This window comes from Osmerus mordax, chromosome 27 (genome assembly GCF_038355195.1).
Source record: "Osmerus mordax isolate fOsmMor3 chromosome 27, fOsmMor3.pri, whole genome shotgun sequence".
Lineage (NCBI taxonomy): Eukaryota > Metazoa > Chordata > Actinopteri > Osmeriformes > Osmeridae > Osmerus > Osmerus mordax.
In genome coordinates, this window is record NC_090076.1 from 5,446,401 (window position 1) to 5,470,607 (window position 24,207).

The window sequence follows — 24,207 nt, forward strand, 5'->3', positions numbered from 1 at the left end:
GAACGAAGGAGAACCGGTGGGGCAGGCAGGTGTGGCATGCAGGTGTGGCAGGCAGGTGTGGCAGGCATGCAGGCAGGCAGGCATGCAGGCAGGCATGCAGGCAGGCAACTCAACTCTTATTAAACAGTTCAGTCAAGACAGTCACGTATTAGATTTGAGCATTTATTGATGCCATGACATGGAAATGGTTTGACTTTGGCGGAGTGGATGATCTAAGGGAAGGGCTCCCTGCCCTTCCCTTATATAAGGACAAGCGCTGCCCGATTGCCATGCCTGAACTAGCTTCACTCATGTGTGATGGCATACTGATTACAACACAGATTAGAAGTTCCACTGTACATTCTTGCTACACAAGACTGGAATAACTGGAAACATTCATCTATGATTATTTTTAGAACCAGGAAGTGAAAGTAATCAAAGAAACTTCTGGTAAGCCAGGTGGGTTACAGGAAATCTCCAACATATAATTAACTATTGAACCGTACGTTTGAAGACTACAATGTGTAGTACCCCTCCTTCCTCTTACCTCCCAAGATGCACCTCCTTCCTCAGCACTGGACCACTAGCTGACTAGCCATGACCCTCACCTGTTGACTGTCCAGCCACCCTCCTCACTCACCTGTTGAGACTGGCTAGCCATCAACCCGTTTTTGTGTTTGCGTGTGCACTAGGTTAAACAGAGTTTTACGTTCTCAAACGTCACAGTATGCGACTAAAAATGCATCACTTCATTTACATTTTTAGTCATTGAGCAGACGTTCTTATCCAGAGCGACTTACAGTAAGTACAGGGACATTCCCCCTAGGCAAGTAGGGTGAAGTGCCTTGCCCAAGGACACAACGTCATTTTGCACGGCCGGGAATCGAACTGGCAACCTTCAGATTACTAGCCCAATTCCCTAACCGCTCAGCCACCTGACTCCCATAAGACTTCATGTGAGCGTCCTGTTTGTAGTAATGTAATGGGGTCATTTATTTGTGAATCGCGTTACATTTGTGAATCACAAAATACATTTGTGCATCGCGTTACATTTATTTGTGAATCATCCAAACAAATGAACCTTGCGCCATATTTACTCTTGAAAGGAAAAGGAAGTCGATCCTGATATTCGTAGTTGTTGATTTTGAGAATTCTGATTCTGGCTTTATCCTTCTTGTTACACTGCCGCCTACAGGTTTGGCATAGTTATTATGGCGCTTGGGGGGCGTATTTTTGCGGGTTAATGTAAACAGACTTTTTTGGGAAAACGATCTTGTGTGTACAACGTTATTTTTGAAAACGGAGAGACAGAAATATTAGTTTCTGTAAATACCCGGCTATGTGTAAACGTGGCCAGAGAGTGTCGAGTGATGCAGTTAAAGTGGTTAACAGGGTGTTGGTGGCAGTGTTGGTTGGTGGCAGAATAATCATCATATGACATGCTCACTTCTGTAATAAAAATGAATATGATGTGATTTCTGTTTTTATCTGACCTTTGATCTGTTCAATAAAATATGTACGTTCTTCCATGATGTGTCACGGCCACAGCCGTGCCCCCCCTGTTTAGGCTTTTCCCTGCCCTATTGTCTTCACCTGCCTCGTTCAGTGGTTTGTCTCGTTAGTTTCATTGTGTCCACCTGTGTCGTTTGGTTCTGTGTATTTAGGTTCCTGTTTTGTGTCCAGCCTTTGTCTTGTCCTTACCCCTGTTATGTGAGTACCCTTTCTGTGTACCTGGCTTTTTTCAAGAATAAACCCTTTTTTTTCCGACATGGCTGCGTACTCCCTTGCATTTGGGTCCTACCCCACCACTCATGACAGAAGGACAAGACCCAAGAAGGACCCAGCAGAGTTTTCTCAACCCTTTCCTAGGGACCTGCCTTGCCTTGGGTGGACCCAGGAGTGTGCAGAGGAAGGCCCACCCCAAGTCCTGGTTCCTACCCCAGCCCAAACCCCGACTCCAGCCTCGGTCCTGCCCTGGGCCCCTGCCTCACTCCTGCCCTGTGCCCCTGCCTCATCCTGAGGTTGTGCTGCCCTGCGCCCGGACGAACAAGGTTGTGCCGCCCAGCACCCAGACGACCGAGGCTGTTCCTGCCAGGGAGTCTCGGCCGCCTGCCACTGGTACCCTGGCCCATTCCTTCCCTGTGCCCCAGCCCTGGTCCTTCCCTGTGCCCCTGCCTCGCTCTTTCCCTGTGCCCCTGCCTCAGTCCTGCCCTGAGCCCCTGCCTTGCCCCGAGGTTGTGCCGCCCAGTGCCAAGTCAACTGAGGTTTGGCCACCGCCTCCTCCGCAGGAGGAATTCTGGCCTCCTCCGCCCAAGGACTCCTGGCCGCCGCCTTTGCCCGCGCCCCCCGTGCCCGCGCTCCCAGGTGCCTTCCCCTCCAGAGGAGTCCTGGCTGCTTCCTGGGTTGTGCACTGCCTCTCCTCCATCCCCAGTGCCCGTCCTGCACCGGGGTGGTTCCCCGGACCTGCTCCGGGCCCCAGGCCGTCCGCGGGACCTGCGCCCCGACCCCCTGCCTTTGGGACGTCCTGTGACGTCTCTTGAGAGGGGGGTTCTGTCACGGCCACAGCCGTGTCCCCCCGTTTTGGCTTTTCCCTGCCCTATTGTCTTCACCTGCCTCGTTCAGTGGTTTGTCTCGTTAGTTTCATTGTGTCCACCTGTGTCTTGTGTATTTAGGTTCCTGTTTTGTGTCCAGCCTTTGTCTTGTCCTTACCCCTGTTATGTGAGTACCCTTTCTGTGTCCCTGGCTTCTTTCAAGAATAAACCCTTTTTTTTCGACATGGCTGCGTACTCTGAAAAAAGAAATGATTGTCTTGGTCCTTCCAGGAAAATACTCCTTTTAGTAAATGATATTTTATTGTGCTGACTGCTGAAAAGAATGACACCAGCTACATCATCAGATTGAAAGAACTGCATACGTCAATAAATTGTTTCAATGATTAGTCATTCTAGGGAAACTGGACTTGTGACCTTATAAATGGTGTAAAACCCATACATAAAATAATAAACTCTGGTCTGTGTGACAGTAATTACATCTCTAATAATGCTACATGTAGTACTGTAGATAATCATCCATATAGAGTTTTTTAGTTTTCTAATATTCATAAACACCCAATCTTAATTACATCTCTAAACCTTTAAAGGTATACTATTTCATGTGATACATGTAACACTTTAGATAAACCCAATGAAAAACATTACTTCCTCATAACTGGTCAGGGGTGCGTTTCCCGAAAGCGTCGTAAGCCTAAATTGATCGTAGAATCCATCGTAGTACGAATCTTAGTTTTACGGGCCGTTCCTAAAGACATCGTAGCTAAAGTGTCTCTTGAAAATTCTTAACTCTTTAAAGTGCATAGATTAGCCTACTCCTTACGAGCATGTTCGGGAAATGCACGTAAGAAATATTGATGGTTTCGTTTTTTGCTCGATCGTTGCTACGATCCATCGTTATCGGGAAACGCAGCCCAGATGATTCAGCGGATGGTCCCCCCCCTTCTCCCCCCCAAAAGGAAAAATTCTCATAACACCAAACCACCTGTCCAAAAGAACATAGAATACTCAAAATGCTGAAAAAACGAAGTCAGTCAATCGCCACAACTACGCCACCAAAATGTTTTCTTTGCATTTAATGTACAGCACCTTCTGATCATTGGGCAAACCCTAACAGCAAAACTAGACAGACTGTTTACATCCTGCTGTTGTCAATGTAATAGATTGCCTGGACACAAAAATATAAGAAAAACTCATTTATTTGAGTATTCATCCCATTAGTATCTTAGTATTTGCTGTGTTATATGAGTTCAGCATAGGCGCCATCTACTGTTAGGATGAGGTAATACCAGAAGCGGAAGTGGACCGGTCATCTATGTTTGTTCTACCTGAAAGGTACCTTGGAAAAAAACAGTAAAGCAATTAAATGTGTATCGGAGTCGCGTCATTCTTTTATTAAATATCAGTCAAGATATTACAATGTGTAAGACCATCAAACTCTTACTAAAACCAATAACAAATATCCAGTACTGTTCATAATATTTCCATTTATTTCAATAAATCATTGTGTTAATTTTAACACGCATAATCTATTCCCTCACGTTATTTGATTGTCTCTACTCTTAAAAATAATTCATCTTACAGTGCATGCACATACGCGTGACCATCGTTACACCTACATTGTGAAATGCCAGGAGAAAGGTCCAACTAAAGGTGTTGGAAGTGTGTATTAATGTTCAGGAATTAATCAATATTTGTGAATGAACGTGGATGGCTTCATCAGAAAATAAACATTGTTATAAAATAGCAACAAACCTGAAATCATTAAAGGTTTCCCATTTTCAATTTCAATATACCAGAGCTTATCTGCTTGCAAAACAGAATCTTCCTATTTTATAATATGTGATGTTTGATCTTTATTTGTTTTATGTGCAGTGCTCAGTACTTTCAATCATTGTAGAGTGCACAATGTTAGTCATTAATTTTCAGACCTCTGTTTTCGTTTTAGTGCAGTCATTGTCACACTTGCGATCAAACCAGCCGCTATGGCTACTACGGCGATGGATATGACAATTGCGTTGATGTTTACACCATTGCCAGGACCTTCAATGTACCCAATGACCTTGGTTACTTGAGCAAGGTTGGAGGTTTCAGAGGAAAGCGTATCCTTGTCAACTGCTTTAACTGCAAAGAACAGAGTGGTGCCGTTTCTCATCGTTCCATGGGTGGGAGTGAAGGAGAGCTGTTCTAAGGTTCCAGATTCACTTGGTAGCACGTTAGATGAGTTGATCAGATGAGCGTTGTTGAAGTTGGATCTGAGCACATCAGGATCCTCACTGTAGCGGATCTCGTATTTACTCGCTGAAAAGAAATCACACGTCAGGTACTTGTGACGTACAGTCACTTCTGTTTAGGCAAAGTGTCTGAAATGGAAGCCATGTTGTGGGATTAAACATTTGTTCTCACCTGTGCCCTGGTGGAAGTCATCCCCAGGTGCAGTCCATTTGAGCAGCACTCTGTCCTTCACCAACTCTGCATTTAGGTCTGTGATTTTGTTGGGGGGAAATTTCAGCGCAGCAGCAACTTGAGCAAGGTTGGAGGTTTCAGAGGAAAGCATATCCTTGTCAACTGCTTTAACTGCAAAGAACAGAGTGGTGTCGTTTCTCATCGTTCCATGGGTGGGAGTGAAGGAGAGCTGTTCTGAGGATCCAGATTCACTTGGTAGCAGGTTAGATGAGTTGACTGGATGAGCGTTGCTGAAGTTGGATCTGAGCACATCAGGATCCTCACTGTAGCGGATCTCGTATTTACTCACTGAGAAGAAATCACACGTCAGGTACTTGTGACGTACAGTCACTTCTGTTTTGGCAAAGTGTCAGAAAGAGAAGCCATGTTGTGGGAGTACACATTTGTTCTCACCTGTGCCCTGGTCCAAGTCTTCCCCAGGTGCAGTCCAGGTGAGCAGGACTCTGTCTTTCACCAACTCTGCGTTCAGGTCTGTGATGGTGTTGGGGGGGAATTTCGTCGCAGGAACACCAGAATTCAGAGTCACAGTGAAGCTCTCACCTATGGCTGTCCTGCTGAAGATGCCAACATCTGCCACTAGGTCCTCCTCACCAACAGAGGGCTTTGGTGGATTGAGCTCCAGCTTTCCTGAAGGGACAGTCATCAAACAGTTAACTGAAGAAGGAAATCAGTGAGGTCTATGATACATTTGATTTTGTTGGCAACATAGGACTTTAGATTTTAAGAGGATGCAGGCCTTCACATGAATTCACACACAAATCCATATTGTCCAAACGTAATGTAGAATGGAGCCATACCATCAACCACATATCCAGGTATGTACATGGCAGCACTGTGTCTCTTGCGGGAGAATCTAGCTTTTCCATCTTTGTTCTGTACTCTCACTTTTAAGTTGTATTTCCCACCTTTCATTTGCGTAAAGTATCTGGAATAGATGCCATCATTTCTGAAAGCATCGGCACCTTAAAAAAAGATTTGTGTGATAAGTGTATTATGAATAATGAAGGCGATGACAACATTTAATATTCTTTATTGAGGATGTCCAGTAGAATTTATGGTTTTGCTTTTCTTACTCACCCGCTCCATTATCTTCCAACTTGAGATATTGTTTGTCTCCAGCATCAGACTCAAGAGTAGCTCTTACGTCTGCCAGTATGACAGGAAGTCCATTCTGGCTGACCTCTGCAAAAACCACCATGGCTTTGGTGCCGTTGCTGGACTGTTGGTTCATGTGAGTCTTCACTGTAACAGGCGGCACATCTGCACTGACCGCACGACTGGTCACTGTTATTGACATAGTCTGTGCTGGTCCCTTGTTGGTAATGGCGTATGTCCATTTTCCTGTCTGGGGTTGAATAGGACATGAAACATAAACACTTAATGAACTTTCCTGTACATGTCTATAAGTACAAATATATTCCATGAACATTTCAAAAGAATGAAATTAAACACACACCTCTGCTGTTCCTGGAATGTTCAGGGTGAGAGATCTCCCATGAAGATCATGTTTAAACGTATAATTTGTCTGTCCAGAGGGGCTTTCTACAAGGATGGTTGGTGGTGGACTGTGTTCATAGAGGATCAGAAAAGATGTGTTGTTGCCAACTGTCTTGTCAATGGACACAGTCTCACTGAACAAGCCAGACCCACTCACAGTAAATCCAAGGCTTTCAAGCTGTTGGGTAGAGATGGCAGATAGTGAAAACAGAGTACTAAATGAAAAGCAGATCAATGTTTACGTACCATCATGACGACTGCAGTCAGCTCACCTGGATTGTCTGTTGTGTCAGATTTCCATCAGAAGTTGTTAGTGAGGCAAAGACATCCACAAGCTCATTGGAATTCAAAGTATCTCCTGCATAGAAGAATTTACCGCCTACAAATTGTAATGAAGAAAAAAGGAATGATCAGTACTTCTCCATAGTGCAATCAAAAGGATGGACATGGCTGAAAGCTTTAAAATTCATTTAAAGATGCTCTATACCTCACCTGTTCTTTCAGACATCTCCTTCATACCTGGATGCCCATTGGGTCCTAAAATTATTGTGTGTACTGTAGCACCACTTGTGACGGCATCATCTACACAATTTATAGTAGACTCTCCATCAGTCAAGAAAATAATTTCTTTTCCATTTGAAAATTTATCGTTCATTTTGAGAACCTGAAATATAAAGTAAATGTTCACTGACACAATCTAGTCTGAGATTATATTGCATTAAATTGATTAATTCATCTTTTGTTTAATTACCTCTAATCCTTTATAAAGACCTTCACATATGTTTGTGCCACCACCGGCGTTGGTGGGCAGTGAATCAGCCAGCTTTTCTCTGGTCTCCAAATTATCAATCAAGGTCAGTGGTTGTAGGACTGAGGCAGTTGAGTTAAAGGTGACAATCCCAGCATAGGATTGGTCTTCAATAATTTGCTTCAAGAAAAGTGAGGCTGCTTGACGTTGTCTTACAATTCTCTGACCCTAAGGAAAGAAAACATTTGTGTTTAAATTTATATCTCTTTTGTATCTGCAAAATAAAAACATAATTACATAAAATACATTACATAAAATAATAACATACTGTACCCCCATGCTTCCTGAAACATCTAGAACGAGACAAACTTCTCTTTGTTTTCTTTGCACCACTGAGAATGTGGGTTCTGGACGGGGTGATGTTAAAGAACTAGAAGGGATTTTTTGTGAGTCCACGCTGGAAGAAAATATAACTTCCTGTACACTTCGGCCACCACACATCCTGTTCTGCATGTTTGGAGCCTTAGTGTTGTGATTTTTTTCATTGCAAAACTCCACTACCTGGGCAGAGACAACAAGTACAAATTAGGAGTCTATTGCAAATTATAATAAGAAAGATAAATTACAATGCATACAGAAACACATAAATGAACATACAAACAGCGGTATCAGAAACAGCATATTTATATGCTGTGCAACCTGTAATTGTAATTCATCAGATAGATTGTACCCACTGAGTCAATACTCTGAAGATACATAACGGACGCTTTTGCCGTTTGAGGTTTAAACGGCATGAATTCACAGTCGTTCGGCTTCCCGTTGACATTGGTCGGTGTGCACTGGAATCCGGAGCGGGAGCGCCAAACTCCTTTAATATCCGTAGAACATCTAGACATTTATTGTAGAAAAGTGTTTATAAGTAGTGTGGGGCTTTAAATAGAGGTTAACTTCAGTCAAGTTTATGTTTAGTTTCAAGTGAACTTTGAAGCGTGATGGATACAGGAAAAGTATGTAGCGTGACCATGTTAAAACATGAATATCTTATGCGACTGACATATCATGAGTTAAAATATAAACTTAATAGACATAATCAATGTTCAGTTTAATCCTTAATGTACTTTGTATGACATCTCTTCCTAATATTGCAATTGTCTTGCAATATTAAATGAACATTACCTTGTAGCCTCCAGTTTGCCATTGTCTGTATAGAAGGGTTTTCTCTCATCATATTCATCATAAACACCCCATCTTAGATGTGCCCATTCATGTACAAGGACCCTACCTACAAACAACAGTTAAAGGTTAACCAGCATTCGTATTATTTAAGGTACAATCACTGAAGGAAATGCGTACAGTACCTCTGGGTCCATAGAATTTAATGAGTTTATCATCTTTCATGAAATCAGGAGTCAGATGGATATAGCGACCCTCAGTTCCACATTCCCCATACTGAAGAGTATAAGGATCATTCACATCTGGTACGTTTGGCTCATCTATTCTGATATTGGCCTTAAAAAAAGTTAAACAAACATTTTATCAAAAGTTTAAATAATAAGCAGAGAGAATAATATAAACATAAAACACAGAGATGCTTGTTCATTATCCATTATTTATGTGATGATTAAATATTTCACAGTGTAGTAAAAACTAATTTTACCTTCTCATATGTTTCAGTATTTGCTCTGGAATAGTTTCCTGTCCAGTTTTGAGGTACTAATATTGTCACATCCTTGAAGTACAATTTGTTGTTCATCACTTGAAATAAATACGAGGAGGCGTCAGACACCATTTCCTAAAATAATGAATGAATAGTTACATCAGGCCCAGCGACTTAGAGTGGTCCACAGTATGTCATGCCAAAGTTAAGGGATTTGACTAAAGTCCACATTTAAAATAGATCCAGGCCAAAATAAATATATTTTGTAATGTTTATATTATAGAATATTAATTTCCATCTTACCTTGATTCGTTCAAGGAGCAAAGGGTCTTCAGTCACAGCAGGGTTGATAGCTATTAGAATATCTGTGTACCCATTGCCATCAAGTCGGATCCCACAGGTAAATCCTGACAGGTATAACATTACGAGCACAACTACCACTTTGGATGCCATGGTTCAAATACTCAGTTAGGGTGGCATGTCAGCTGAGATATATGCCATTCCAAAGGGGAATCTAGTGAATGATTCACAAAGATATAAAGAGGTACACGTATCAGGAGAGGAGTGGTTTTCCAGACTGGAAGTAAGTTATATTCATAAGAATCTAATCTGTTATGCAACACATGTTGGAAGTTGTCATACATTCTGTGTTTGGAACTAGATTTTTGGATTTGTAATCATTCAGACAATAATTTCTTGATCAGATCTTTTATCAAAATATAAAATGTCTTGTTTAATTTGTGGATTTTCAGCATATTGTTTTGTCATTCAAGTCAGATTTCCACAGTTCCACATCAAACTGTAACAAAAGTACCATGCCATTTTATCTTATACATGTATCATAAATATATTGTGCTTAAACACTAATGTCTTTGATAATAGAACAATCATCATGTGGCATGCTCACTTCTCTAATACAAATAAATATTACGTGATTTCTGGTTTTCTCTGCCCTGATCTGTTCAGTTACATTCTTCCATGATGTTAAAAAGAAATATGTTTATATTTGTTATTCCAGCTCCTTTCAGTAAATGATCTTTTATTGTGCTTATTGCAGCAAACAAAGAGCTCCATCAGCTACATCACCAGATTGAAAGAACTGCGTACGTCCATAAGCTGTTTCAATGATAAGACAGTCCGAGGAAACTGGACTTGTGAACTATGATGCTTGACACTAGATAAAGCCAGTGAAAAACAGGGTTTACTTGCTCTATAAACTCATAAACAGTACGTTTTTACATTCCATTGCAGTGTGTGCCTGTGTGTCACCAAATCAACTAACCAACACCCTAGCAACCAACCCCCCCCCCCCTCCAAAAAATGTAAAAGTTTTCTGGACACACAAATATGAGAAAAAGTCATTTATTTTTGTATTCATCCCATTAGATATTTTGGTCTCATTGGGCATCCAATCTCTCCTTCCTGTTTGGCCATATCACTTCATCACACCATATGTCATCCATGAAGAAACCCCTTTGAAAGAAGTTGATTAAAACTGTATTGTGCCAATGTTGTCAGCCAGTCAGCACTGCTCATATTATGGATGAAATATCTCTTATCGCACTGTGAACGTTTTTTTCCCTGTGTGCACAAACTCAAATATGTTCACATCGAATCAACTACAGGACCCAGCGGCATCATGGGCATTTAAGTCATTAGAGGTGTCCAACTTAATGCTGTCATAACATCCCCTCACCAGAAGGGAGCAGCACAATCTCAGTAATAGCACCATTTCAATCAAGTCACAACTGGAGGACATCATTTGGGCACTACCATGTCCTCTGGTGTTCAGATCCCAGTCGCACCAACTTAGAAGGATGTTCCCTATCTCGCTGCTGAGGGAACTGCACAGGGGTTATGTGCTGCATGTCACTGAGGAGAAACGTTTCTGCTAAATGAAATGCATTATTGCATTATTTGCAGTGCTCCATAGACATTGGCTCTGTGGAAGGTGCTTTGTATACTGTAACATGTAAGAGATTCAGGTAAGTCAAAGGAACCATCAGATTACGATCCTCTTGCTGTTTTCACAAGTAGCCATGTACAAATGGATCTCACTGAGTTTAAACCAGGGCTCTCCACATACACTCCTGCATAGCAACCTTACTTTAAGCTTTCGCTCGTTAACACCAGTTAGGCTGTAACTAATCTCGTTCCTGTTGTCAGGCAGCTGAATATTCGAATTGAGCGCTACTGTGGAGAAGAGTTGGCGCTAAAACCTACAGGACAGTGGTTTTACCGAAACAGGGCTGGGGAGCCTTGGTTTAAACTGTAGGTAGGGCGAGTCAAGTAAGGGAAGCAAAGGCTGTGTTTGTCTGACCCATGGCCCATCCACCAGCCCACGTCTCTGCCTCTCTCTTCACAACAGAAACCTGGCCAGCACACCCTCTAACACCACCTTCTGTATGGTGTTAGAGCACCACTTGTGTGTGTGTGTAGCGTGTAGTGTGTATGATGCCGTTGGCTTTTTCCCGAAAAATCGGCTGATGAATGAAGTTGCCAACAGAGCGTCATGAAGGAGGTCTCCGTTCCCTCCCCGGAGCCGGCCCATGATGTGAGAAATTCCTCTTGGAGGTGAAAAAACACACCTCGCTAAGCCTGTGTTTAATGTGGCCATGCATGATCTTTTAAACATCTTTGTTTTATCCAAGGATTAAGCCTAGACTTGGCATGAACTGTGTCTGACTGTGACCACCACATCATCTGCCATCAAGATGATTAAGCCTCGTCACTGAAACGAATTGTCCTTCCGTGACGGTTGTTTCGTCGTCTCGTGGACTCCTCAGCGCACAGCTGTCCACCCTGTTAGGCTGTTGCTACTGAGGCGACCTATGACCTTTCTACAAGCTTGTTTGTTCCGGTTTGATGATACTGAGAAGGTATATTTAGCTGTGTGTGTGTGTGGGGGGGGGGGGTTCTGACATGATACAGTGTGTGTGTGTGTGATGGAGGCTATATTTGTTGAGGGATGTGTGTGTTTTTTGTGTGTCCGGGTGACGATGCTCGGTTTTATTGGTCTTCCTCCGTGAACATAGCTGTGTGTTTTGTGTTCCTCCCCTTGGAAAGCAGCCCCACCAACGCTTATCTTTATTTCATAGTTGATACTTCTTCAGCTGTTGATCACCATATTCATCGAAACGGTTCATCCAAGCTTCTCTCTCTCTCTGTCTCTGTCTGTCTGTCTGTCTCTCTCTCTCTCTCTCTCTCTCTCTCTCTCTCTCTCTCTCTCTCTCTCTCTCTCTCTCTCACACTCTCTTCCCTCCCTCTGTCTCTTCCTACTTTGTCTGTCTCTTTTCTTCTCTCCCTCTTTCCTTCTATGTCTATTTCCCTCTCTCTCTCCCTTCGCCTTATTCAGCAATGATACATATGCACTCAGACGTGACTGAGATGGAAATAGCATGTCCTGTCATGGCAGGTCGTTTTTTGGATGGTAGCTTCCTTCAGGCAATGAAGAGACGGCCGGCTGTTTGTTTAAGTTTCGGAGTCGACATTCGTGTTAAAGCATGTTATTCTTTTATTCCTACATCTCCTGGGGAGGTGCAAGCCCTGCACCATCCAGCCCTGGCCCTCTCACTCACTCGCCCTCGCTGTCAGTCTTTCCCTCACACACTTTCTCCCAACCCTCTGTGTCTCTCGCTTACAGACAAACACACACACTAAATTTACGTCCCCACTGTCACTAGCGGTACACGCGCACACGCTAACCCACATACAAAAATCACACGTAAAAATACACACACGTACACACACACGCGGTGTGTTTTCTCTGGTCACTTCACACGTGTGATTTATAACCCGAGCGGTGGCATTCTTCAGCGTATTACATAAACTGTGAGATCTGTGAGCTCTGTTGCTTGTCGGGGCTCGTGGCTTGAGCGTAGACAGGGATACCATCTACAAGATGTGTTTGACTGAGTATTGGAACGTGTGTGTGTGTGTGTGTGGGGTGGTGGTGGGGGGGGGGGGGGGTGTTCCTCATCACATGATCCATGGGATCCAGCAGAGAGGGAGGCTGTGGGTCGGTGACACTGCGCCCTTCTCTGCACCTGCCAGGACCTAAGCTCTGAACGGCACCCGTTTGAACTTTGCAGTGAGATGCCCCGACTATTCTTTCATTCGAAACATTCTCGACGGCTTTGTCACCCGTTCCGTTCAGCTCCAATCAATTCAATTCGAAGCCTCACGACTAAACAGTTGATTGACACAGTGAGGCATCCACCAGCATCAAGTCATGGCTTAACCTGGGCTGCAAACGACGTTCTCTTTTCCAATACGTCCGTCGAAATGAGACAAGATCAGGCTCCACCTCTTTTTGACAAAAATGAGTGGTGGATAAGGCTGACGCTGGATGGAGGCGGTACCAAAGTACGTTTGGACGTCGAGCAAGCGGTTCCTTGAGGAGACTAAATTCAAGGCAATCTGTGAAACAGATTTGTCACTGCAGAACAGACTCCAGCGGAGGCCCCTCTCCCTCTCTGTATGTTCTGCACATTTCACAGAAGAATGCTTTGAGTCGACTCCAGCAACATCGACGCTCTGAATGCCTAATTCAAAAAGCCCCGCTCGATCCCTCCTGTCAATCATCCGCTCCCAAACGCCAGAGACGGAGTCCTAGTAGCTCGAGACGGAGCCCCCCAAACCCGGCATCCCCATGTCTTAGTCGAAAAGTGGGATGGTAGCTTTTGACCTGGTTTCGCTATGCTGCCAGATTGACAGGGCTTTCAACCCGAGGCTGCATGCTGCGTGTTCCACTAGGTTGAGTGTTACTAAGTAGTATGAGCTGCAGAGAGGGTCAGTGTGCGGGTGTTTAATGAGGGGCTGAGTCAGAGGGGTGCATGTCGGGGACATGACAGCCGCCCCCGGCCTCAGTGTCCGGCTCAATGCTGTCTCTCTGTCTGTGGGGCTATGGCTGTCACAAGTCCCTCCTTCCTGGGCTAGCTTTTGACTGCTGTTCCTCAACCAGGCGAAGACCACCATCCTTCTGCTCCAACATGGACTGTTTGTCTGTCCAATGTATGTCTGTCTGCCTGCCTCTTTGCCTCAGCCCCTTTGCTGTCTGTCTGTCTGTCTGTCTGTCTGTCTGTCTGTCTGTCTGTCTGTCTGTCTGTCTGTCTGTCTGTCTGTCTGACTGTCTGACTGTCTGACTGTCTGACTGTCTGACTGTCTGACTGGCTAACTGGCTAACTGGATAACTGGCTAACTGGCTAACTGGCTGGGTGCCTTCCTGCCTGCCTCTGTATGGAGCAACTCCATCATCCTGCTTCTTCATATGAACTTCTGCTAGTACTGTAATGTTCATAAAAAGGGAATGCTCGAATAAGGGTCACTGTTTTTTAGAGCCCTGCTCCAAGCACACAGGGAATCCAATAAATCTCTTTCGAGGAACCCGGCGCCGAGAGGGAAGTTGGACCGTCCGTCTTATTTAAAGGCTGGCTTTGTCTCTGAGGCATTCAGTCTGTCAGTTATCTATTATGATAAAGAGGGGCGTGAAGTAGGCCGGAGGTCGGCGGTACGTTTTCCACCGCTGCGGTGGGGATGGTGTGTGTCTGTGTGTCTGTGTGTGTGTGTGTGTGTGTGAGGGGTGGGGGGTCAAGGGGGTGAAAGAATGAACAGTGCGCCCGTCTGAGGTGCGAGGGCAGACACAATCCGTGGGATGGACACGCTTTGGAGATCAAAGGCGTGACCTTCAGTGCCCCAAAACGACCCAATCACCTCCTCTCACATGAGGGGCTAATGTGCATCTACACTCCACCTAATACAATTGTCTGGTGACCTCAGGGGTCATCGTGATGCCCCCCCCCCTTCCCCCGTTCACCTCTCACATGTTGTTCAAAGACGGTGTGGGCTTTGTGTACCGCTTCGGATACCACCTGTGTGAACAGGAAAACTTTGGATGTCATCGCGCTGTAGCCGATTGGAATGTTGTCTAGATGTGTCGATGAGGTGGAGTGTCTCTTGGATCGCTTTGGCCAGCAGACCCCTGTGACCACTCGGGTCCGAGTGAAATATAGAAGTCAGGGGAGGAAGTCGGAGAGAGACAAAAAACAGAGAGCGAGAGATGCGTGAGAGAGTGCGAAAGAGAGAGAGAGATGTTTGATGGTGTATGGCTCGCCCACTCAACAGAAGATGTGTAAATAAAAGCATAACGAGGGGGCGTGTGTGGGTGTGGGTGTGTGTGGGGGTTGTCCGTGTGTCTTTACGCAGCACTGCGTATTTAACTCAGCTTAGCATGTAGTTATGGGAGTGTTAACGCCTGTCAGTTACGTGGCTGTTTCCCATGGCGGCAGGTGTCCGCTTGACCCTGCTTCTAATAGGACGACACGGTTCGGCTGACCTTGTCTGGTCGTAGAATGTGCCGGGCTACTGACGTGGGCCTAACACCCACTGGCAGAGGGAGAGGGGATTGTTTGCTGGATGCTTGCGAACGGTCCAGCGGTTACCTTTGTGTGACAGGCTGCCTGCAAGTTCATAAACATTTTGAAAAGCCAGCACATTTTCACAGCCAGTACAAGTTGATACATAGCTATTCTAATCCTCTATCTGTATACGCCATGGAGATGAAAGCGCAAAATCAATATACTCGTTTTATTGTTACATTAGGACAACTCATAAAGGTCAGTTCCTGTAGTGACCCAGGGTCTGTGCAGTGTGTTGGCCTCCCAGTGAAAAGTCCCTCTGTTTGACGGTTACGAGAAGAACCTGGTTAAAACCTGTTGGTACAGGAAGAGGCTCCCTTCAGCATAGTGGGTGGGGTGATTGGAGGGATTGGAGCTGGGATATTAGATCCCACATAGATTCTACGATTCAACAACATGGCTTTGCCACTAAAGACCCCCCCCCCACACACACACACACATTTGATGACTCTTCCTCTCTCTCAAACGATCGTTCTTCGGTGTCTTCCGTTGCTTCCCTGCCCCATTTTGCGTCTTGAAACGAGGGAGCAATGTGATTTGTGTACAGACAGAGTGCCAAGAGAGTGAGAGAATCAAGAGTCCTCCACTGTGCTCGAATTACGCCGAGAGGAATTCGAAATGATCTGAGTGGTTCTGTTGCCTGGGACTAGTTATGACGGTATGGCTGTTTACCGCGACAAGCCCGTCTGACCGTTAAACTCACGGGGAATTTCGGAATCAAACCTGAACTACACTCACTGAACAGTTCTATTTGTTGTGTGGAGCAATTCTGCAAATCGCCATGTTGTTCCATTTCGACGCTTTCCTCGAGTAAAATTGGGATACTATTAGGAAAGGTGAGAGCAAACCCCCTAGCGCTGCTCGCAGAAGATTGGGGGAGCGTAGATAATGGCTGGATGCTTCAGAGAGCGCCAGGGGCCCCACTTATGCTGTGTGTCGAAAATCGCTCGCAGACAGTGAGCGGTCAGGATCGACATGTTTTCTTCCACCTTGAAATCGGTCGGAACCGTGACGCCGTTCTTGTTCCTTATTGGGGGTCTGAGTCCTGCGTTTATCTCCCTTTATGCATTACATTTACATTTAGTCATTTAGCAGACGCTCTTATCCAGAGCGACTTACAGTAAGTACAGGGACATTCCCCTGAGGCAAGTAGGGTGAAGTGTCTTGCCCAAGGACACAGCGTCATTTTTCACGGCCAGGAATCGAACTGGCAACCTTCAGATTACTAGCCTGATTCCCGAACCGCTCAGCCACCTGACTCCCACTTATGCGATGCGTCCATGCCAGCGTGTGGGTTTCGAAAGAGGCTACAAGCAGAAGACAGCCATCACCAGACAGCCATCACCAGACAGCCATCACCAGACAGCCATCACCAGACAGCCATCACCAGACAGCCATCACCAGACAGCCATCACCAGACAGCCATCACCAGACAGCCATCACCAGACAGTCATCACCAGACAGCCATCACCAGACAGCCATCACCAGACAGCCATCACCAGACAGCCATCACCAGACAGTCATCACCAGACAGCCATCACCAGACAGCCATCACCAGACAGCCATCACCAGACAGTCATCACCAGACAGCCATCACCAGACAGCCATCACCAGACAGCCATCACCAGACAGCCATCACCAGACAGTCATCACCAGACAGCCATCACCAGACAGCCATCACCAGACAGCCATCACCAGACAGCCATCACCAGACAGCCATCACCAGACAGCCATCACCAGACAGCCATCACCAGACAGTCATCACCAGACAGCCATCACCAGACAGTCATCACCAGACAGTCATCACCAGACAGTCATCACCAGACAGCCATCACCAGACAGCCATCACCAGACAGTCATCACCAGACAGCCATCACCAGACAGCCATCACCAGACAGTCATCACCAGACAGCCATCACCAGACAGCCATCACCAGACAGCCATCACCAGACAGCCATCACCAGACAGTCATCACCAGACAGTCATCCGGTTCACCTCGAATGATTCCGACCCATCTGGGGTCCCGTCGGTCTGGACGGCTCCAAGTTTAGGCCCAGTCAGTGACATCCCGTAAGCCGGCGTGACGGCGACACCGGCTTCGGAGCGGAACTTTCTGGAGCTTTCCGGGGGATGTTCTCCCTAGGGAGTTGCCCATCCAGGACGAAGCAGTTACTGTATGAGGTAACGGTGGTGGAACTGTGTGTGTGTGTGTGTGTCTACTGACTCCTGAACTCTGTGTCCCAGCTGGCAGGGGCGGGGGTGCGGGGGGGGGGGGGGTGCATGCCTGAGTGGCCGGCAGGGCAAAAAACGCAGCAGGAGCGAGACTATTTTAGCCCTGCGCACACAGGACAGCTGATGGACACAGGGACAAGAGGGATGAACTTGTGACGAATGAGGGACAAAAGGTGTCTGTTTCTGCCCCCCTCCCCTACTCCTCTAGAGAACTGGACACGTGATCAGGGGTTAAGGGGCACACACGTGAAACAGTAGCGCTTAAAGCTTAGCTCTCAAAGCAGGTTGTTTCCCTGGCAACTGGTAGGTTATTCATATCGACCGGGTCATGTGTGTTCTGACGGTCGAAAAAAACCGAATCGCTCTGCGATGACGGTTTCTCGAGGCCTGTGTCGATGCCGCGTTCTCCTGTTCCTGTGTCTCAGATGCTGGGAGAGAAAGAAAAGGAACGTTGTCTCTCCCTTCTTCCCTCTCTCCTCCCCCTGGTTGTTGTCATGGAAACCAGGGTGCACGGCATGCCGTCTCGAGAAGCAGTAAACACGGGTCTTCCTGGTAACAATTTTCTCTGCAGTTGTTTCTGATCTCCAGCAGAACACTCTGTGTTTTCTGTTTATTCTCCAAAGGAATTAGTGTCTGCTTTTCATTACTTTGTGTTTTGTAGTTTGGAGTGGACACTCTACGGCCTTGCAACAGCCTGACTGCATATCCAGATGGAGATGTGGGGATGAAGTCGCTCTCTCTCTCCCCTCACATGGACCTTCTCTGTGGGTTATTAGAGGTACGGTCGGGCCCCCCTTTGATTCATGCGCAGTCAGATATGAACCACCCTGAAATTGTCAAATCCCCAGCCCACCATTCATGTCAAAGCCATGAGTGCTTCTGGGGCGAACAAAAAAAACCAGCAGGACGTCTCTCATCCTCTCTTGTCTCCAAGCCTCTATCCCCCGCCCCCCCCCCCCCCCCGCCCCGCCCCCCCATGTTGATTTCTCATGCATCCAATTCGAGCAGGGTTGCTGTTGGTTCCATCACCCAGGCACCTATGGCCATGAGCCTTCCCTGTACCCGGGGAAAAGCAGTCTACGAAGGGGGGGCAGGGGGGCCGTGAGCCAGCGCCGGGATCGCTGGCACCGTCTGGGATGAAGCAGCCTTTTGTCAGTGGGGTCGAGCGGCACTCACACATCCCTCCCCTGATGCGCCCTCCGTCTCGGCTCCCTAATCTGGACCAGATGACAATGGGGGGGGGGGGGGGGGGTTGGGGGGGGGGGGGGGTGGAGGGGGAGGGGGAGTGGGAGGGAGGGAGGGAGGAGCCAGGGGGGAACCAAACCTGAAAGGTAGTGCGGGGCTTGCGGCCAAGGCAGACATGCGAAATATTTCCGCTCCTTCTTTAAGTGCGGGGAGAGGGTCGGTGGCGTGCTGGTGTGAACTCTCCCCTGGGGCGGCACTTCAGCCCATGAAAGGACAGCCTGTAGTCCTGCCCCCCCCCCTCCCCCGCCTTCCCCGCCTCCCCCCCGTACGCGCCTCCCCCCACCGACACACCGACCCCCCACCAGCCCTCACAGCCACCGTTCCCGGCTCTCCTGAACTTGACTGCCGGCTCCCGTCGTCGCGCCGTCACGCCAGCTGATTTCCCCTGACAGCTCCCCCCACCCCCACCCCGTACTTCTGAGATGATGGAAGTCCGAAGCGCTCCTGCTCCTGCTTCCACCGACGTTGTGTTTTGGTGGAGTGAAGGGGAAACCTGCTGCTTAGTTTGAACTGAACTTGGCTGGCGACAAATTTAGAAGAACAAAATTGACATTTGTTTCCTGTGACTAAATTGAGATGAGTCGAGCATTTCCTATTATCTTTAGATGATTAGGATTCATACACTACAGACAAGTTTAACTTCTTTGAGAAGGTAGAAATATAACTTCATACCAGCAGAAGGGTAACACAATCTGGTCAGGAGCATGACAGAGTCAAAATACCTCTATTGTAGACCTGTCTCACTTGGCAGTTAGTTTCCCAGACCCTTAAAGACAATTCTGGAACATACTGAGCAAGACAGCTTACACTCATACACAGTACTTAGTTCTCTCTGTGTTTGGCATCACAATGGTTGTCATTGTAAACTGTTGAATCCTGATGGTTAAACTCATTATCCTTATTAAATGATCCTCCTACGTGTTGGCTACACTTCACACAACCGTAGCTAACTAAGAATCACTCACTACAACCCTGATAATATCGCCGAGGACCTTTCTACAAAAACATGCCTTTCAAGCCATTCTCTCATCCCTCTTGTAAAATGAAATGGGATTTTGCGTGAGGGAGTTCTAGTTAGCAAATATAAAGCTTCTCTCTGTTCCATAGCCAGCTTCTCAGAGTCTTCCAGCCAGACAGAGGATCAGCTCGAGAGATGAAAGCGAGGTCAAGGGAGTTTAAAAAAAATATTTCTTTCTTCCTCTCCCTTTTAAGTCATGCAGCTTCTGCAATGGCCAACCTCTCCTTCCTCCTCCTCCCTTCTCCTCTCCGCACTACTAGAGCGTCCTCCCACCGGCCGCACAGAGGAGACGAGGCGTGTCCGGGTGGTATCGGAGTGTAATTCTGAGAGGGATTTCCTCTCCTGGCAAACTATAACCCTCTGCAGGTTTTTATTAATAACTAACTGTGGCCGTTTCTCACTTGGCCGTTTGGCTTGGATTCAATGGAACACTTTTTTCAATGACTCATGACTTTTTCTACCGTGCTGGTTGGCTACAGAGCGAATGTATTGCGTTTGTTTCGATAAAATATCGTTTTGCAAATCTGTTTTGTACACCCAAGTCACTTAATCCATGGTCCAAATCATTGGAGAACGTCTATTTGTGAAAGCATCTCTTTCTTCCAATTTGAAAAAAGGTTTGGAGTTTTGAACTTTCTACAAGAGAAAATGGCAGACAGACCGACAGGCCTATACTCTAAACTTTGAGTTGTACTATACCATCCACAATGTGTTTGTGCTCGAGGAATAATGATAGTTGCGCATACATGCTTCCTCCATTTGCGATAATCTTCCTAAAACCCTTGTTGTGGTTGAGCTTGTGGCTACATCACTTCTCCTCTGGTTTGTGCTGACAAGTCTCACAGGCAATGCCAATTAGTCTGGTTTGATTCTGAAAGTAATAATATGTTTGCATATGGATGTAGTCATGCTTAGTGAGACCAGACCCATAAGAGTAAAACAAATCCTCACACCATACCACACTCGGCATATAAAGTGCAGAAGTCTAATAAAAATAGTTATTGAGCACGCAGTCACTCAACACTTTTATTAAGTGACCTGCCTCAAGCTCACAAGCACCTCTCTTATCTTTATTGTCCAAATTGGATCGTTTTAAACTGGCCTAAGTCTCCTGCCAGCTAATCCTGTGATATCACATTTGGCTCTGCGTCTTCTCTCGTCTTTTCCTTGGAACTAAGTATGTCATTTTCATCGTCTCAAAGCTGAGACTGGTGATTGATTTATTAAGATGATACCCTCCAGTAGACTATTCTACATGTTTACACTTCATGCTTCTTGTTTCTTAAAACTGAATGTTGACCGTGTGAGAGTGGCTGTGGGCTCCAGTGTAAAATAATGCGAATAATATCACGTTTCTGTTGAAGCACATATGATTTTCCCTTCACATCTCCTGGAGCAAGGAAGGGAAAGCCATCAGAAGGTTCTAGAGTAGAGGCCCAGGATGCTTTGCAACAGCAGACCCACCAGGGAAACACACAGGAGGAAAACCAAATGTGGAAAATATATTTCAAATTGAAAACGTGCACACCACAGAAGGTTTCTCACATACAAATGGATTTCTTTCCCACATATATCTCTTGCTTTTTGTGATTTGTAAAATGCTTTTTTATCCAAAGCAACAAACTCTACTGGGGGGATTTGAACCTGCACCCTTTTGCTCTGCAGTCAAATGCTCTACCACTGCTTTACAATCTTTAAGGCCTTCTACAGTCTAACAATGACACTTTTCAACAGTTGTGCTAAACAAAAAACCCACTCCAACAACAAGGAATCCACCATGTATAGAATGTCAGCATGTCTTAGCACCCTTTGCCAGCAGAATGCTTTAGGCACCAGATTGCTTTACATTCTGGCCTTCAAACCCCCAAAACAAACCAATCTGTTTCGTTCCTCTTATTCGGAATGTGTTGTGCCCCCAACGAGTTCCCTCATGCTTCACAACAGTCTGAACTACCCCCCCCCCCCCCACTGCCCAATCCACAGCTCCCAAGGGGGGGCAGTCCCTTTCCCTCCTCCCATCCCTTACTCTCACTCCCTCCCTGCCCCTCCCTCCTCCCCGCACGCACCGGGCCCCCTCCCGTGGTCCCCTTGTGGACCCACAAACTGCCCACACAGTCCCCACGGAGGTCTGTCTCTGCTCCACGCGCCCCAAACCCCTCCGCCTCGCCATCTGTTAAGCACTCGCCCAGCTGTTGTCCGCACACTCCCTGTTCAGCAAGCGAGATAACAGGTCCTCAGGACCCAGTGACACGCACCGGACAAAGATTACACAGCCACCCTCGGAGTAATTAGAGAGAGTGACTCGACTTCACTTTCTCTTGTAGCGCTGACGGGTGCGGGTGACTGATGAGGTGTTTGCGGTACCTGTACTTAGGCAGCACCGTTGGGTCAGGAAGAATGCTGACATTTCCGCGTTTTACCTTCTGGGAGGCATGTGCACACTTGTGGGGTTCGAAGGCCAAACCGTGCTCTGATAGAAACGACGAATGAAACATTAGCTAAGCTCGTTCAGTTGTACGTCGTATCTCAGAGTAAAACACCTGCCACGATCACTATGTGGTCACTGTCTGCCTATACAGGCCTGCTAGGCTGAGACGAAAAGTAACGACCCATCTTGACCATAACAAAACTCCAAATCAAAGTCCAACTAGCCTACATTCAGGCCACTATGTTTTATGCTCTATCAACCCCCAGCATGCCCCCCCCCCCTTCCTCAACCCCCCACCTCTTCCTTATTTTTCTATTTCCCTAGCCGCGGTTGACTTTGGCTTGGACCCGCTTCTCTGGGGCCGAGACTTTCCACACACACCACATTTACAAGCTGTTACTATGATATGTTCAGCTGGAAGACAATATGTGCCTCAACCACATGGCGCTTTGGATCCAACTGTAGTAGGAAGCAGGCCTTCTGCTGTTCAGATTACAGCAGTGGATGAAGAGAGAGAGCTGAGTCAATGGAGGCCAATGCACACATGAACGTATCCCCTCAAAACACCAACGATAACCCCATCTGCTCTTAGATTCTGGTTTTCGAAAGTAAGATAAGAACCGACCAGGGCGGCAGGTGTTAGGCCTGCGACGGTTACAAGCCATGGAAAGTCATAACTACAGCAATAAGGTCCATTATGAGGGAGATACATGTTAAGATGAAGTCTTTGGTTGTGTAACTTTGAAACTTCTTGGCAGAATGTGGTTCCTCTCACCACATGGTCCTCTCATCAGCACCCCCCACATGTTCCTCCAGATCCTCTTAGTCATTGTTTGGGAACACTGTCCCATTGACTGCTATTGGGGCTCTGGCTCAGCACAGGCAGATTTACTGGTCATATAATGGATCTGTAATGAAACTGTGAGGGGAACTCCATATGTTTCAGAAGGGTCAGGCCTTCGTCCAGACCCATCCCGTTAGGAAGTCAATCTGATTAATGGATACCACTTGGTGCTGTGCTGTTTCCCTCAGCCGAAACTGTTAGTGTTCCATGATGGAGTCATTAATACCCATCTGGTCTTGTAAAGAAAAGATAGACTAAACTCACTTTCAAAGGCAGAAGTGTTCTGAAACGCACTCTTGGTTATGATGATAAACATCTGACAGACTTCACTGGTTGTCAACCACTGCAATTGTGGTGCCAACTTGTTGTCAAATTGAAATGCAGTCTCATTTTACGCCGTTAGTCACATGTCTTGATGAGTCGTGCCGCAAAATATATTCAGACTTTTCTTCTTGTTCAAGTGGAACGAAGAGATAATCGCCTGGAGACTGCCTTGTTGCTCATCTGAGATGTCGCATGACGTGTTTTTGTAACGCTTGTTTTCGTGCAGGTAGCGGGCAACATCTGGAGAAGGCATCACGATCATGATGGCAAACACTGATGTCAATCCCAGGATGCACTGCAGCACGTGCACCGTCCTCCGAGACCTTCTCTTTGATGAGGGTAAGAGTGCTTGAATGGACCCCCCCCAAACACCTCTAGAGCTTGGAAACCCTCAACAAAACGGTGGTATACTCTCAACAAGATTAATGCTGTCACTCGGAATTCCTATTTTTAGACCAAGAAGACCGCTTGGTCCAGATTTACTTACCTCAGCTGACTTTTACGTGTCAGCCGTTTCTAGACAGCTAGACGTTGTTGTTTTTCCGTTTCTGTGAATCTGGCTGAGGAGCTTAGCATGGTTCCACCTGGGATTTGAGGCAGGAACTCTGCTGTCTCTTGCGGGTACCACTAAACATCAAACCATATGGGTTCCCCTGAGAGGCTGAGGGAGGCTGAGGGCTGCCAGGATGCAGGGTCGAATCACAGTGCTCTGTTTGTTCTAGGTTAATGGGTCAGCCCACTGGAATGGTGGACATGGTGAGCTAGAGGCTGTTTGTTTGGAAAAAAGCTGTTGTCAAGATGCGT

The 24,207-nt window shown here is 46.4% G+C and overlaps 1 protein-coding gene across 1 annotated transcript; it reads right to left on the reverse strand.

The window, feature by feature from the left end:
• Window positions 1-3,751: 3,751 nt before the first annotated feature.
• On the reverse strand, window positions 3,752-9,349 carry LOC136936718 (calcium-activated chloride channel regulator 3A-1-like). Its single transcript, XM_067230340.1, has 14 exons — window positions 9,200-9,349; window positions 8,897-9,031; window positions 8,598-8,748; window positions 8,416-8,521; window positions 7,974-8,127; window positions 7,573-7,800; window positions 7,243-7,467; window positions 6,984-7,155; window positions 6,764-6,870; window positions 6,451-6,669; window positions 6,072-6,339; window positions 5,792-5,956; window positions 5,388-5,621; window positions 3,752-4,829 (listed from the first exon to the last, which is right to left on the reverse strand). Exons 1-14 carry the CDS (start codon window positions 9,347-9,349, stop codon window positions 4,447-4,449), a joined length of 2,697 nt encoding a protein of 898 aa, XP_067086441.1. The 3' UTR covers window positions 3,752-4,446.
• Between the last annotated feature and the right edge of the window lie 14,858 nt (window positions 9,350-24,207).